Source organism: Ahaetulla prasina, chromosome 2 (assembly GCF_028640845.1).
Source record: "Ahaetulla prasina isolate Xishuangbanna chromosome 2, ASM2864084v1, whole genome shotgun sequence".
Lineage (NCBI taxonomy): Eukaryota > Metazoa > Chordata > Lepidosauria > Squamata > Colubridae > Ahaetulla > Ahaetulla prasina.
This window is the reverse complement of record NC_080540.1, coordinates 13,558,512-13,575,735: the sequence shown is the minus strand read 5'-3', so window position 1 is coordinate 13,575,735 and position 17,224 is coordinate 13,558,512. Positions and strand designations below refer to the sequence as shown.

Here is a 17,224-nt window from a genome sequence, read left to right as displayed (position 1 = left end):
TCATACTTATATACCGCACCATCTCCCGTAGGACTCAGGGCGGTTCACAGGCATATTAAAACAATATAATAAATAAGCATTAAAACCTAATTAAGACTAAATATTATCATGGCCTGATCACTAAAACAGTAAAAACCAGTAAAAACCCCATTAAAATTTGCTAAAACATTTTATTCTTAGGCTAGTCCAGCGCGCTGAAATAATAGAGTCTTCAGTTCCCGTCTGAAGGTCCGGAGGTCGGGGAGTTGTCGTAATCCCGGAGGAAGCTCGTTCCACAGGGCTGGTGCCGCCACAGAGAAGGCCCTCCCCCTGGGGGTCGCCAACCTACATTGTTTGGTCGACGGCACCCTGAGGAGGCCTACTCTGTGGGAGCGCACAGGTCGTTGGGAGGCAATCGGCGGCAGAAGGCAGTCTTGAAGGTATCCCGGTCCTAAGCCATGGAGCGCTTTAAAGATGGTAACCAAGACCTTGAATTGCACCCGGAAGACTACCGGTAGCCAGTGTAGGCCGTGCAGGATGGGTGTTATATGGGAGCAATGCGGTGCTCCCTCTATCACCCGCGCGGCCGCATTCTGGACTAACTGGAGCCTCCGGGTGCTCTTCAAGGGGAGCCCCATGTAGAGAGCATTGCAATAGTCCAGGCGGGAAGTGACGAGGGCGTGAGTGACCGTGCGTAAGGCATCCCAGTCAAGGAAGGGGCGCAACTGGCGGATCAGGTGGACCTGATAAAATGCTCCCCTGGCGACGGCTGTCAAATGATCCTCTAAGGACAGCCGATCGTCCAGGAGGACGCCTAAGTTGCGCACTCCCTCCCTGGGGGTCAGTACTTCCTCCCCCACAGTCAGCGATGGTGTAAGCTGACTGTACCGGGACGCCGGCACCCACAGCCACTCTGTCTTGGAAGGGTTGAGTCGGAGCCTGTTCCTCCTCATCCAGACCCGCCCATCACCTCAACGGCTTCATTGGGGTGGTTCAGGGTGGAAATGTACAGCTGCGTATCATCAGCGTACAGATGATAATCCACCCCGAAACCACGGATAACCTCGCCCAGCGGCTTCATGTAGATGTTGAACAGGAGAGGCGAGAGAACAGACCCCTGAGGCACCCCACAAGTGAGGCGCCTCGGGGTCGATCTCTGCCCCCCTGCCAACACCGTCTGCGAACGGTCAGAGAGATAGGAGGAGAACCACCGATAAACGGTGCCTCCCACCCCCAATCCCTCCAACCGTCGCAGCAGGATACCATGGTCGATGGTATCAAAAGCCGCCGAGAGATCTAATAGAACCAGGACAGAGGAACAACTCCTGTCCCGGGCTCTCCAGAGGTCATCCACCAACGTGACCAAAGCCGTCTCGGTGCTGTAACCGGGTCTGAAACCGGACTGGAACGAGTCCAGATAGACAGATTCCTCCAGGTGTTGAGGAAGCTGATATGCCACCACACTCTCAACAACCTTCGCTAAGAAGCGAAGGTTGGAGACTGGACGATAGTTCGCCAAAACAGCCGGGTCCAGGGAGGGCTTCTTGAGGAGGGGCCTCACCACCGCCTCTTTCAAAGCGGCGGGGAAAACACCCTCCAACAAAGAAGCGTTGGTAACTTCCTGGAGCCAGCCTCGTGTAACCAGTCTGGGACGTTCTATCTTCTGCTGACTTTTACTGTTTATTGCATGCGCTATTCTAGATCTGAACTCTTGCGCCTGCAAGGTGCCCCCGCCTCGCGGGAACGGCCTGTTACATTACCGAAGGCCGGCCTCTATGACGGGTTTTGGGACCCACAGAGGTGGCATGCGAAGAGGAGGAGCCTTTGGGGTTTTTTAGATAGGGCATTTTTAAGGGGTGGGAGGGCAAGGGCGGGTGTTGGGGGAAACCCGTTGGGTGGGGGTCCAGTTCCTGCATGCGCTCGCGGCGGTAAGTTAATAGGTTCGAAGGTCACGGGGGGAGGTTGTGTTCCACCGGTTGAGGGTGATCTTATTTGTACGGTAAGTGGGAGGGGCAGATATGACGGAAGTGGGGGCTCATATCGTTCTTTGGGGGCGCGCGCTCGATGTTTGAAGGTGATTGCGCGCCCCGAGCCCCCAGACTTTTCCCGTTTCCCGGATGGTCAAGATTCTCAGAGCCTGGGCCTTCGGCTGATGCTGTGCAACGCACGGTCCGTGGCCAATAAGGCCCCCCTAATTTATGATCTTATCCAGGGGGGTGCCGCGGACCTTATGGGCGTTATGGAGACCTGGTTGGGCGCAGAAGGGGGCGTGCCCCTTGTTGAGATGTGCCCACCGGGTTTCCGTGCATTCCATCAGCCGAGGGCTCAGGGTAGGGGTGGGGGGGTGGCGGTTGTGATTAGAGAGAGTCTGGAGCCGAGGGAGACCACTGTACCTCAGATTGCTGGGTGCGAATCCCTCTTTGTGAGATGGGGTCATAGGTGTCAGATGGGCTTGCTGGTCGCGTACCTGGCTCCTTGCTGCGTGACAGCTGCCCTGCCCGAGCTCCTGGAGGTGCTTGCTGGGGTGGCAGTTGAGACCCCCAGACTTTTAGTCATGGGGGACTTTAACTTGCCATCTTCCGGCTCGTCATCGACAGCAGCTCAGGAGTTCACGGCTTCCATGACGGCCTTGGACCTGACCCAAGTAGTTGATTGCCCTACTCACATTGGGGGTGGCACTCTGGACTTGATTTTTGCCTCTGGTCAGTGGTTGAGAGATCTGGACTTGAAGGAAATAGTCATTGAACCTTTGTCATGGTCAGATCACTCTCTCCTTCGCCTGGACTTTCTGACCGCCATTCAACACCGCAGGGAGATGGAGCCGATACGTTGGTTCTGTCCCAGGCGCCTGATGGACCCGGAGAGGTTCCGGACGGAGCTTGGGCCATTTCCTGAGGGTCTGGCTCACGGCACGGCTGAGGAACTTGTTGCGGTCTGGGAACGGGCCGTGGCGGGGGCCTTAGACCATGTCGTGCCTTTGCGGCCTCTGACCCGGCGCAGGTCCCAACCGGCTCCTTGGTTCTCCGAGGAGCTGAGAGGGATGAAGCGCCGGAGAAGACGCCTAGAGAGTTCCTGGAGGTCTAGCCATTCGGAGGCTGATCGGACACTAGTGAGGTCCTATAATAGGGCTTACCTAGTGGCATTGAGGGAAGCGAGGCGTAGCTACACCTCCTCCCTCATTGCATCGGCAGATAACCGCCCAGCCGCCCTGTTTCGGGTGACTCGTTCCCTCCTTCACCAGGGGGAGCGGGATGACCCGTTGCAGGGACGTGCTGAGGAGTTTAACGGTTATCTATACGATAAAATCGTTCAGCTTCGGGACGGTCTGGACCAAAATTGCGGTGACTCAGGTGAGGCGTCTGAGGGTGGTCTTGGTGACATTTTATGGGATGAGTTTGACCCTGTGGCTCCCGAGGACATGGACAGGTTGTTGGGTAGGTTGAATGCCACCACGTGTTTACTGGACCCGTGCCCCTCCTGGTTGGTGCTGGCCACTCAGGAGGTGACACGAGGCTGGCTCCAGGCAATTCTGGCGCTTCTTTGGTGGAGGAGTCTCCCCGGCCGCCTTGAAAGAGGCGGTGGTGAGACCCCTCCTCAAGAAGCCTTCCCTGGACCCGGCTGTTTTAGGTAATTATCGTCCGGTCTCCAACCTTCGCTTCGCGGCGAAGGTTGTAGAGAGTATGGTGGCATATCAGTTTCCCTCACACCTGGAGGAAACTGTCTATCTAGACCCGTTCCAGTCCGGTTTCCGGCCCGGTTACAGCACTGAGACGGCTTTGGTCGCGTTGGTGGATGATCTCTGGAGGGCCAGGGATAGGGGTTGTTCCTCTGCCCTGGTCCTATTAGACCTCTCAGCGGCTTTCGATACCATCGACCATGGTATCCTGCTGCGCCGGTTGGGGGGATTGGGAGTGGGAGGCACCGTTTATCGGTGGTTCTCCTCCTATCTCTCCGATCGGTCGCAGACGGTGTTGACAGGGGGCAGAGGTCGGCTCCGGGGCGCCTCACTTGTGGGGTGCCGCAGGGGTCGATCCCCTCGCCCCTTCTGTTCAACATCTATATGAAGCCGCTGGGTGAGATCATCAGTGGCTTCGGTGTGAGGTACCAGCTGTACGCTGATGACACCCAGCTGTACTTTTCCACACCGGGCCACCCCAACGAAGCTATCGAAGTGCTGTCCCGGTGTTTGGAGGCCGTACGGGTCTGGATGGGGAGAAACAGGCTCAAGCCCAATCCCTCCAAGACAGAGTGGCTGTGGATGCCGGCATCCCGGTACAGTCAGCTGAGTCCACGGCTGACTGTTGGGGGCGAGTCACTGGCGTCCTCCTGGATGAACGGCTGTCTTTTGAAGATCATTTGACGGCCGTCTCCAGGAGAGCTTTTTACCAGGTTCGCCTGGTGCGCCAATTGCGCCCCTTTCTAGACCGGGATGCCCTATGCACGGTCACTCACGCCCTCGTGACGTCTCGCCTGGATTACTGCAATGCTCTCTACATGGGGCTCCCCTTGAAGGGCATCCGGAGACTGCAGTTAGTTCAGAATGCGGCTGCGCGGGTTATGGCATATTATATGGTCGTGGCTCCCGTATGACACCTATCCTGTGCAGACTGCACTGGCTACCTGTGGCCTTCCGGGTGCGCTTCAAGGTTTTGGTAACCACCTTTAAAGCGCTCCATGGCATAGGGCCGGGTTACTTACGGGACCGTCTACTGCTACCGAATACCTCTCACCGACCTGTGCGCTCTCATAGAGAGGGACTCCTCAGGGTGCCGTCAGCTAGGCAGTGTCGTCTGGCGACACCCAGGGGAAGGGCCTTCTCTGTGGGGGCTCCCACCCTCTGGAACGAACTCCCCCCAGGACTCCGTCAACTTCCAGACCTCCGAACCTTCCATCGCGAGCTTAAAACACACTTATTCATCTGCGCAGGACTGGACTAGTTTTTAAATTTATAGGGGTTTTAATTGGTCTTAATATTTATACTATTTTTAATAATTTGGCTTTTAGAATAAGTTTTTTAATGGTTTTCTTAATTTGTACATATATGTTTTTTACTTGCCTGTGAACCTACCTGAGTCCTTCGGGAGATAGGGCGGTATACAAATATGAATAAATAAATAAAAATAAAATAAATAACCTCCCGAGTGGCCAGCACCATCCAGGAGGGACACGGGTCCAATAAACATGTGGTGGAATTCAACCTACCCAACAACCTGTTCATGTCCTCAGGAGTCACAGGATCGAACTCAGCCCAGATAACATTCTCAAGACTCGTCTCCGCCATCCCACCTGAATCTATCCAATCAGTGTCCAGGCCGTCCCGAATCTGAGCGATTTTATCAGACAGATAACATAACATAACATCAGAGTTGGAAGGGACCTTGGAGGCCTTCTAGTCCAACCCCCTGCCCAGGCAGGAAACCCTACACCATCTCAGTCAGATGGTTATCCAACATTTTCTTAAAAATTTCCAGTGTTGGAGCATTCACAACTTCTGAAGGCAAGTCGTTCCACTTATTAATTGTTCTAACTGTCAGGAAATTTCTCCTTAGTTCTAAGTTGCTTCTTTCCTTGATCAGTTTCCACCCATTGCCTCTTGTTCTACCCTCAGGCGCTCTGGAGAACAGCCCAACTCCCACTTCTCTGTGGCAGCCCCTGAGATATTGGAACACTGCTATCATGTCTCCCCTGGTCCTTCTTTTTGTTAAACTAGACATACCCAGTTCCTGCAACCGTTCTTCATATGTTTTATCCTCCAGTCCCCTAATCATCTTTGTTGCTCTTCTCTGCACTCTTTCTAGAGTCTCAACATCTTTTTTACATCGTGGCGACCAAATCGTGGTGACCAGATACTGAACAAAATCCTCAGTTGAAGTCCACACATCTCAAAAGCTGACCCATTTGTAAGAAACACTAATCTAGGTGATTTCTGATAGGACTAATAAAGGATTCTGCTAAAATTGTTCATTTGAGACAGCCCAAAGCCAATGTTTCTGGAGGCCATGTAGAAAGTATTGCTTAGAACTGAACATTCTCCAAAACGTAGCACTAGGCCTCACCTCCATCCCATGCAAAGGAATAGGAAATATAGTTGCTCGATTCTATTGGACACAAGTGGTTCATTCTGGCACAGTGATTGGTCACAAGATTATGCTAGTGCAGGGGTCTCCAACCTTGGCAACTTTAGGACTTGTGGACTTCAACTCCCAGAATTCCTCAACCAGCTTGTCTGGCTAAGGAATTCTGGGAGTTAAAGTCCACAAGTCTTAAAGTTTTGCTGGCTGAGGAACTCTGGGAGTTGAATTCCATAAGTCTTAAAGTTGTCAAGGTTGGAGACCCCTGTGCTACTGTAATCTGGCTATCTCCTTAGGTCACGCCCACCTGTCCTTTGAATGGCCTTTTAACCTTTCTAGCAAATCTGGGGTTTATTTAATAAATTAATAAATTATTTATTATTTATTCATACAGCAAAACGTTTGATTTGCAAACGTCACTTCAAGCATAGCATACACCTCGATTTATTAAACCAATCTTCCTCAACCTCAGAAAACTTAAGATGGATGGACTTTCAGAATTCCCCAGCCAGCCATGTTGGCTGGAGAATTCTGGGAGTTGAAGTCCCAGAAGGTTGAAAATCAAATCCAGGCTGCCTCCTGGAAATCATAGGTGCTCCGGGAAGCTTTCAATCCAAGGCTCAGCAGCCATGTGTCTGGAATGATTTGAGGATCTTGTCCTGGGAAGAGATTTGGAACTGAAAATCTCCGAAGTCCTTTCCAACCCCAGCATTCAATTATCATCGTCATCATCTTTTAACAACCCCATAATCCCTTGCAAGGCAGAGTCTGGGCAACTGAATGGAGCTGAGTGTTTACTGGCCGAATGCCCTTCCTGTTGCCAATGCGGAGTGTTATTCAACAGATTATTCACTGAGTTATTCATCTCAGTGTGCCCAGAGAGAGAAATATCTGCCTCTACCTGGGATCGAACTCACAGCCTCCTGATTGTGAGGCGAGAGCTCTGCCTCCAGGCCACCGCTCAACCCCCACCATTCAATGAGGCTCTAAATTCCAGTTGAATTTGGGGGGAGGAGAGAAAATCTGATCATGGTCAAAGTGTTCTAAAAGCTACATGAATTTACAGTGAAGACACGTCACCCTCTAATGCTGCTACTTCTATGCAATTCACATTTGTTCTTGAAAAAAAGAACCTTATTGTAAGGCAAACGGTGAAACTAAACCAAAGGAAGGCTTAAAATGGAAAGAGATCCAAAAATAGAGTTTTGTGATTTTATTTGTGTGAATCCTGCCTTTCCCCTCCCCTCTTGTTTCTACCGCAGGTAAAGAATGGGGATGAAAAATTATTTTTTAAAAAAGCAACACAACCTTATTTGCATTTCACAAGTGTGTCTGATACACATTTGTCTTGATCATTCAAACATGATAACAATGTTCCAATATTTGAGGAGATTCTTCAAAGAAGAGGGGCGGGGGGGGGGGGTTTGTCTAAATATTTTCCAAAGCACCAAAAGGCAAGATGAAAAACAATGGATGGAAACTAATCAAGGAGAGAAAAATTAAAGAGAAACTTCCTAACAGTGAGGACAATTAACCAGTGGAGCAGCTCGCCACCATAAGTTGTGGGTGCTTCATCACTGGAGGCTTTCAAAAAGTTGTGGGTGCTTCATCACTTTCAAAAAGAGATTGGACAATTGTCTGAAAAGGTCTCCCGCTTGAGCAGGAGGTTGGACTAGAAGACCTCTAAGGTCCCTTCCAATTCTATTATTCTATGTATCTATGTCTCAAATAATAACTAAAAGTAATTGTTCTGTCCTCTCCCAACCACAACCAAAAAGACACACGAGCTGACTATCTTTGCCAGCAATTTACTCCGACGACAGATAACAGTTCTGGCAATGAACCTGCAATTGCCTGCCAAGTTCTCCTCAGACCAGCGTAATTGCAGTTCAGAAATAAACATAAGCCAAAGTCTTAATCACAAAATAGCACAGCCAAAGCTCCCAAAAGTCTGTTTTTGTCCGTCACGAAGCCCAATGGCAGCTCCACCCCCTTTTATACCCTGTGGGGTGTGGCTCCATGACTCAGCACTCCCTGGGCCGGCCCCTTCCTTCCTTTTGCTGCACACGCTTCACTCGGAGTCACTGCCTTGCATCTAGCCACAATAGATTCTCCTCAGATGGCTCTTGGAGCTCTGCCAGGGAGGAGGAGGAGGGGTCGGGGGAAAGAGGCCGTGTCAGCTCCTCGTCTACCACCTGGCCTGCCTCTGGGACCTGGAGCGGAGCCAGAGAAGAAGGTCCTGCAGAGGGAAGCCCTGTCGGCTCTTTCCCCTCACTCTCTGAGTCACTCTCAGCCAGGAGACGCCCGGCTCGGGGGCTGCAGCAGACACAACAGTAATATGTACTCTGGTCAAGCCACAATTCCTCTGTATTAGCCTTTCCAGATTGAAGACTTTACAAGATTGACATGTTTTGAAATACTTCTAGGATAAGTGCCCAGAGCAACAGTAACCAAATAGCCTGCCGTACTTAGTACAGAGTGAATGTGAAGATTTATTTACTTCCCACCTTTATTATTTTAATAAATAACTCAAGGTGGAAAACATATGTAGATACACTTCCTTCCTTCTATTTTCCCCACAACAACCCTGTGAGGTGGGTTGGGCTGAGAGAGTGTGACTGGCCCAAGGTCACCCAGCTGGCTTCCGTGGCTAAGGCAGCACTAGAACTCACAGTCTCCTGGTTTCTAGCATGGTGCCTTAACCACTAAACCAAGCTGGCTCTCTGTGTACTTATTGATATGTACGAATGAAGGAACAACCTTGGGGAGAAAATGGACTGGGATGAATTGCTTGTTTTCTTGGCTACCTGTAGCAAATTAGCAAGTATTTCTGATCTCCAACTTTTTTTGTAAAAAGCAACAAAATGAGGAACACCTCATTCAGATAATCCTGCCTCGCCCAAACAGTCTGAGGCAGGGGTCTGCAAACTTGGCTCTTTTAAGACTTGTGGACTTCAACTCCCAGAGTTCCTCAGCCAGCTGGCTGAGGAACTCTGGGAGTTGAAGTCCACAAGTCTTAAAAGAGCCAAGTTTGCAGACCCCTGGTCTGAGGTAACACTCTTGTATGGAGAGATGTTGTTCTAGTATTCAAAGCAAAAAACGTGGGGCTGATACTTGTGAGTCTCTTGTCTGATTGTCAAGAGTTTTCTCTCAAAATTATTTTTTTCCTGGAAAAACCTGATCCTATCCCCACCTTACTGGAGGGCATAAAAAAACCCACCACAAGTGCTTCTAGTTCAATAGACTGACAAATTGCTAATCCCCCTGTATCAAATTTGTGGGTCGCTTCCTCCTAAACAAGCCAAATAGAGGAGAGCAGATGGCGACGGCACGCATGCCCACAGAGAGGGCTCTGCGTGTCACCTCTGGCACGCATGCCGTAGGTTCACCATCACGGCTCTAGCGGCTCAACTCCCCCATCACGGTTAAACCGTAAACCAGGGTTCACAAACCATCGTGACTGGAAGTCCTTATGAAGGAGAGAAGTACTTTTTTGAGTAACACGATTATATCACTTTAAAGCAGAGGTCTCCAACCTGGGCAACTTTCAGCCTGGCAGACTTCAACTCCCAGAATTCCCCAGCCAGCTTTGCTGGCTGGGGGATTCTGGGAGTTGAAGTCTGCCAGGCTGAAAGTTGCCCAGGTTGGAGACCCCTGCTTTAAACTACAGGTATGTGTGTGTCATATTCTCAATTGCTTCCCCCAAAGGATATCTTCACTGTAAGAAGGTTGCCAAGTCCATTTGCAAGGACTTTCTACACAAAGTGCACAGCTGTAACCTTCCAGATGCTGCTAAACCACCAGCAGCCCAGCCGCCAGCCCCCAGAATCTGGGACTTTAGTTCAGAAACATCTGGAAGGTAAAAGCTATTTTACACACATCTCAGATATGATAAGCATCCCCTTGGAATCTCAGCTTAAATTTAGCTCATTTCCCCCTTCACACCCGATCTAAAGATAAAAGTGAAACCTGAGTCTATGTAAACATCTTGTTGTAACTTGAAAAAAATGTAAGAGTTTAATACTGTTTGCACGCAAAGCTGTGAAGCTTCTGCTCTAGAAACGGGGAGCGAGAAAGGGTCACCTTATTGGAATTTCTGGTCTCTTAAAAATGGCTAGTCACTCTTAAATGTACGTTTTTTTAAAAAATAAAATCAAGATCATGAACATTTTTTATCTAAATTGGCTTTCCGTTGCCATCCTGAGGTTGTGCTTCTAAGGAGAGAGGAAATATAAACCGATGCAGTCTGCCGTCCAAAGTCAATTGATAATTTATAATATTGATTTTGATGTATAACTGGAGGCAGGGATCCTTGAGCTATTTCCAGCTTGGTTATGTAAAGAAACACACACACACAAAAAAATATGCTTTCCACTGGAACTCCTGAGTTATTTGGGTTTTCTGGCATTCCATTGGCATTTTCTTTAGTGGCGTCGAACTGGATTCTGGATCAAAGTTTACACAGGTACTTTTCTTCCCACTCTGGTGAAAGTCAAAGCAATAATTGGAGCACAAAACTCAAATCAACTGTGGGGATAAACAGTAAGATTTTTTCCCCCCCTGAATTTGTTCTCGCAAACGTTGGGCTTGTCTCTTTTAAACCCAATCCTGGGTAGCTGTTGCATTATTACAATATGAAAAATATAATCTACGCAACTAAAACATTTCCAAACTGGAGATCAAATGATGCTAAACACCAGAGTTGAAACCTAAAAAGGGTAAATACCTCCAGTTCTCACATTTACTGTGTTTCTGCCATAAGCTGGTTACTAGAAAATATGACTTTGGGGGTATATTTCATTACATGTAACTGTAATCCATTTGCACTTTACTTATTTTCTTTTTTTGTTTCTTTTGTTGTTTGTTTTGCCTTGTAGTTTAGCCACAACAAAGGACTAAGGATCCAGTTCATTTGAGGCCTTCCACGCAGCATCTTAAGAGTACCCAAATTTGCTACTAGCTTCCACCAAAGTCTTGCAGGGGAAAATTTCTTCTGCTGTTGAAAAAAAAGAATCCATTCCTAGAAAAGTTACAGGCAGATGAATTGTTTCCACTGTTGTTTCCACAGCTCGGAGTTTTGGACTCTCTCTCTCTCTCTCCCTCTCTCTCTCTTCTTCTTTTTCTTCCTCTTCCTTTTCCCGGGCTTGGCCAGCTACGTCAGCCATTTGGCAATGCAAGTGTCGTAGACCGTGCGGTTGGAGTGCCAGTTCGTGTGAGAAACATTGGCCATTCTGCAGAAAACAAGGTCGCCACGCGCATCCAGAGTCTTCAAGCCAAACGTGTCGAGGAGGTAGACCTGAGAAAGGAACAACAAAAACCCAAAGTTCAAACTGGGTGGACCTTCAAAGCCGCTGAGCACCACCAAAACACACATTGTGAGGGTTGCCAAGGCAATAAAATCAGTGTTTTTCAACTTTTAGCAACTTTAGGATGTGTGGACTTCAACTCCCAGAATTCCCCAGCTGGCTTCTTGCCTGGGGAATTCTGGGAGTTGAAGTCCACACATTTTAAAGATGCTGCGGCTGAGAAACACTGGCTCAGAGAAGTGTTTCTCAACTCAACAACATTTAAGACAGTGGTTCTCAACCTTTATAGTGCTGCGACCCCTTTAATACAATTCCCCACGATGTGGCGACCCCAACTGTAAAATTGTCTGCAAGCATGTGGAAATGATAGGCAGCGATCTCAGCACGCCTCAGCAGCCGCAGAAGGGGGAAAAAAGCGGCAAACTGTTTTTTTTTAATTTATCGCGCCTGAAGCCGTATTGGCTAGCGATCTGAACTGCTTGTGATTGCCTTGAGGACGGAGGCATTAAAGCGGAGACTCCTCCCCTATTAAGTTTATAGCGCCTGAAGCCAGATTAGGCTAGCGATTGGGAGTGATTGCAGCTGGCTTGAGAGGGAGACATCAGAGCAAAGATTTCTCTCTTTTTTAATTCATCGCGCCTGAAGCCGAATTCGGCTAGCGATTTGAAGAGCCTGCAGCTGGCTTGTGGAGTCAACCATTGGAGCGCGATTCTTCGACTCACAAGTATACTTCCCATATTTCCGATGGTCTTAGGCGACCCCTGGCAAATCGTCATTCGACCCCCAACGGGGTCGCGACCCACAGGTTGAGAACCACTGATTTAAGAGATGTGGACTTCAACTCTCAAAATTTCTCAACCAATCCCCTGGTAGTAATAGCAGTTGTCCCAATCTCCCCTCTGGCACTCTTAAATGACAAAATGGGAAATAGCTACTTCAAGCTATGCCTCACATTTTAAAACAACTGGATCAGGTTTACCCTAAACATGTCAGGGCTATTACTTCAACCGATAAATGGATAAATCAGCCCTTTGTTATTTTTTTTTGCCCAGGTTCTCTTCCTGGCTCTACTGCTTTTAGTTTCCTCCTTCCTTCGCCTTCTTTAAATCTGGATTGCAACTATCTTTTGACGGGCACTTTTCATTTGCTTGTGGCGCTGCTGGAGATGTTTAGGCCTCTGGTCCCATAGCATAGCAATAGTATTTAGACTTATATACTGCTTCCCAGTGCTTTACAGCCCTCTATAAGCGATTTGCAGCGTCAGCATATTGCCCCCAACTATCTGGGTCCTCATTTTACCGACCTTGGAAGGGTGGAAGGCTGAGTCAACCTTGAGCCTGGTGAGATTCGAACTGCCAAATTGCAGCCAGCCAGCAGGCAGCAGAAATAGCCTGCAGTACTGCACTCTAACCACTGTGCCACCACAGCCCATGCATCTACCATCCAATGAACTCTGCTTTCCTATATTTTAATCTGCAAAACCGTAGCTTTCAACCTAAGAAAAGCTCCAGAGTTTCTTGGAGAATGAAAGTAAGTCAGATATACAGGACAGGTAGTCCTTGACTTACAACAGTTCATTTAGTGAGCATTTGGTTTCAATGGCACTGAAAAAAGCAATTTATGACCGTTTTTCACATGACCATTGCAGCATCCCCCATGGTCACATGATCAAAATTCAGGTGCTTGGCAACTGACTCATGACGGTTGCAATGTCCAGGGGTCACGTGATCCCCTTTTGCGACCCTCTGACAACCAAACTCAATGGGGAAGCCAGATTCACTTAACCACCGTGTCACTAACTTACTAACTGGAGGGATTCGCTTAGCAACTGCGGCAAGAAAAGTCATAAAATGGGGGCAAAACTCATTTAACAAACGTCTCACCTAACAACATAAATTTTGGGTTCCATTGTGGTCATAAGTTGAGGGTTACCTATCGTTTTAGGTTTCATAATGTTGGTGTTCAAGTCAGGTCTATAGGAACAGCTGAGCGATGTGAAGATTCACATGACTTGATTCCCCATTCATCCTCGCTGATTGGTTTTGGATGGTACACAATAAGTCAATCTGACTAATTGAAAAATGCTTGCAATGTCTGTGCATTTTCAAGGCAGTGGTGTCGACGGAGATTCTCAATCATCCAGGTCATGGTTGTCCCAGAGGTGTTTTTTCCAAAAGGCAACTGGACTTTCTTGTTGTTGTTTTTTTCCCTTTGAAAATGTTTGCTTACTAGAAATTTCTTATTGTGACTCAGCCAAGTAGGTAGTAATAAATTTAGTCCGTGGAAAAACAAACTATTTGAACAGCTGGGTATTACTTCATTCCCAGTGTCGTTCAACTCAAAGTAAGGGCCTCTGGTGGCTCAGACTGCTAAGACAGTCTGTTATTAACAGCAGCTGCTTGCAATTACTGCAGGTTCAAGTCCCACCAGGCCCAAGGTTGACTCAGCCTTCTATCCTTTATAAGGTAGGTAAAATGAGGACCCAGATTGTTGGGGGCAATAAGTTGACTTTGTATATAATATACAAATGGATGAAGACTATTGCTTGACATAGTGTAAGCCGCCCTGAGTCTTCGGAGAAGGGCGGGATATAAATGCAAAAAAAAAAAAAATGCCTCCCAACACAAATTCCTCAGTTATCTTGCAAACCTTGGTCCAATTAGGCAAACTGCCAAAGGCCCTTCCTGGCAAATGTCCAGAAGCCACAAAAACAAAGATGTACATGAAGCAGAGGATGAAGCAGAAGACGCAGCTACAACGTTGTTTTCTGGTAAAGCTGAAACACCGGTGCTGGTCTGTTTTAAGCCTTATGGGAGGGGCCAATCATCTCTTGGCCCTACTCCCGAGTTGTCCTCTCTGCTTGAGCTGCTCTTGCCTTCTGGCAGCTCTTCTCATGCGTGCATTAGGAACAGGCTCCTCCTGTTCCTCTGCCTCACTACTATCAGTCTCTGGAGGCTCTGGAGTCCGCACCTCACTTCCCGATGGCCCTGGCCTCACCTCAGCCTCATTGCTGTCCAACTCCATTGCCAGCTCCATAGGCTGCTGACGGACCACAACACTTCTTGAATGAGAAGCAAAATGTTTTCAAAGAAAAAACAAAATCCAGTTGTCTTTTGGAAAAAGCACTTTTTGGGACAACCATGACCTGGATGATTGAGAATCTCCATAGATGGGTTACTTAGAACAAGATGGTTTGCTGGGTGCCTATTTAAAGGGCTAACTCCATGAGAATTTTTAAGATCTGCAGGACAGCCCATATGGATGGAATCTCAACTTGCTTGTGGGGCAGGCATGAAAGATTATATCATACCCAAATTATGCAGAGTGGCCCTTCAAAACTAAGAATGTTACCCGTGTTCCTGGTTTTTACAACAGCTAAGACATGTCTCTTTACACTGATCTTTCAGGCTGATGTTAGTCTTTTACTGTGACATTAAAGTTTAATGGAGTTGATTGCTTTTAAACCCATTATAGAGGTTTCGTTTCTAATTGTTGATAAACAATTGTCTTTCTGATAAGCAGTTTTGGGCAAGGAAGGAAAAATTTTGGGATGCACCTGCACTAAAGGGAAGTGCGATGGCAAAAAGTTCAGAAACCACACAATAAACCAAAATATATTCTTCCCGCCACATTTTTTTCACCTCGCATTGTTAGCCTGGTCTTACTCACCGGCTGAGATGTCATAGCCTTTACCGTCTCATTAACATCATAGAAGGCAAACATACTATAAAAGAAACAAGACAGAACAATCTATGTAAATTTATACAATGTATATAATAAATCTAGAAGAAATTCCACCTTTTTCTTTTTAAATATTTTAATTTCTTTTTCATTACTATTTTTATGTCTGATATATCATATCCAAATAAATGTTCTCACGGTTTTCACCTAATTAAAAGTAAATGTTTTCCAGTTTTCCCAAACAAACAGTCACATGGTCCAATCAGAGTGCTGTCCGGTTGCTTAGTAACATCACTCCTTCTTTTTCAGCCACTGTTGGAATGTCCTTGGTTCCCAGGTCAAAGTATTTTGTTTTGGCTACAAACCCCCAGCTATCTCTATATTCCCCTCCCTAGCTCTCATCTCCATTGTGGCAACATTGAAGCCTCAAAGATGGCCTCAGTCAGGCCAGCTTCAGAGTTGACACCTACACTGATCAAAGACCATAATAAAATTCACCCACTTACAAAAGGTACAGATGATGTGTAAGTACAGAGTGAAAAAACAAAGATAAAGAGAACAAAGGATGGTTAAGATGAAGAAATAGAGGAGATGCAGAGAATCGGAAATAAAAAGTTGTTTTGGAAGCAGCTGAAGAGGAGTTAAAAACTCTCCCTCCGAGGGAAGAGTGCATGAATTTAAAGGGGATATGGATGAAATGATTTGGAGTGAAACTCAGCAAGGGAATGTTGGAAAGAAAAAATGTAAACGTTTGTATGGGAAGTGACAATGAGGCACAATAGTGATATTGAAGAGGGAAACTGAAACAAACACTAGACAGGTAGTCCTCCACTTACAGATATTTGTTTAATGACTGTTTGACGTTAAAACATCCCTGAGAAAAGTGACTTGGAGGGAGTGACCTGGAGGGAGGCTCATCCAGAGGTGAAATCCAGCAGATTCTGACGGGTTCTGGAGAACTAGTAGCGGAAATTTTGAGTAGTTCGGAGAACCGGCAAATACCACCTCTGGCTGGCCCTAGAGTGGGGTAGGAATGGAGATTTTGCAATATCCTTCCCCCAGGAGTGGGGAGGGAATGGGGATTTTGCAATATCGTTCCCTCAGAGTGGGGTGGGAATAGAGACTTTGCAGTATCCTTCCCCTGCCACACCCACCAAGCCACGCCCACAGAACCGGTAGTAAAAAAATCTGGACTTCACCACCGGGTTCATCCAATTTCATTGTACACATGTGGTACATTGACAATAAAGGTTTGAATCGAATTGACTTAGAACCAACCCTTTAAAGCATCGCCAAGGTCAAGTGATCAAAATATAGATGTTTGGCAACCAGCATGTATTTACTATGGTTGCAGGAAGTCCTGGGGTCATGTGAGAGCCATTAGCGACTTTCCCAGCTGGCTTCTGACAAGGAAAGTCAGTGGGAGAAGCCAGATGCACTTAAAGAGATGCACAATCCATTTAACAGCTGCAGCAATTCCCTTAACATCCATGGCCAAAAAAAATTTAAAATAAATAAAAAGGCTATAAAACTGGGGACGATTCACTTAAAAAGCATCTTGCTTAGCCACAGAAATTCTGATCCCAATTGTGGTCATAAATCGAGGACCACTTGTCAAATGTTACCTCTAACAAAAAAAATGATGACCCCAGAACGCTACAACCATTGTAGATACACACCAGTTGTCAAAGCATCTGAATTTTGGACATCTGACCGCAGAGATGCTACGGTGATGTGCAGTGAATGTTAAATCATGTGATTGCACTGAAGAGGCTGAATCTAAAAAAGTAATGCGCTGAAACAGCAAAATAATTGTGTTTAATGGGGAAAATGGATTGCACGGTTATATATTAGAGATGCACAATTTGCAAATAAACAGCAAAGGCAGTTGATACTGTGTAAAATAGAGCAGATGTTAATATCTAATACATATACTATCTGCCCTTAATATCTGACATCCATCAAAATGGGTGCTGCAGCCAATTTATTTCACAATATATAAGATTCACTATAAGATCTTTATGCTGCCATAGGTTCATAAAAGGGGAACTTTTGCTTTGATCTACCAAACGTAAAGGACCTCTTACTGACAATGGCCTTCCCTGATGATATTCCCTAACAATTCATCATATTCCCTAAACAATCATATTCCCTAACAATCCCTAAACTGTCTACTATTGACCTCAC

General features: G+C 47.1%; 1 protein-coding gene across 4 annotated transcripts in view; it reads right to left on the bottom strand.

Moving 5' to 3' along the window:
- The window catches only part of PPT2 (palmitoyl-protein thioesterase 2), a 90,249-nt gene that overhangs the window by 1,769 nt on the left and 71,256 nt on the right, over positions 1 to 17,224 (bottom strand). For 3 of the 4 annotated variants that reach the window (XM_058171704.1, XM_058171705.1, XM_058171703.1), the window contains exons 9-10: positions 15,026 to 15,080; positions 10,039 to 11,346 (exon numbers count right to left, since the gene is read on the bottom strand). In XM_058171704.1, the coding sequence (XP_058027687.1) occupies positions 11,203 to 11,346; positions 15,026 to 15,080 (199 nt within the window). In that variant the 3' untranslated portion in view covers positions 10,039 to 11,202. Of the gene's footprint in view, positions 1 to 10,038; positions 11,347 to 15,025; positions 15,081 to 17,224 lie in introns of those variants that run through there. The other variant, XM_058171707.1, reaches the window with a different exon arrangement.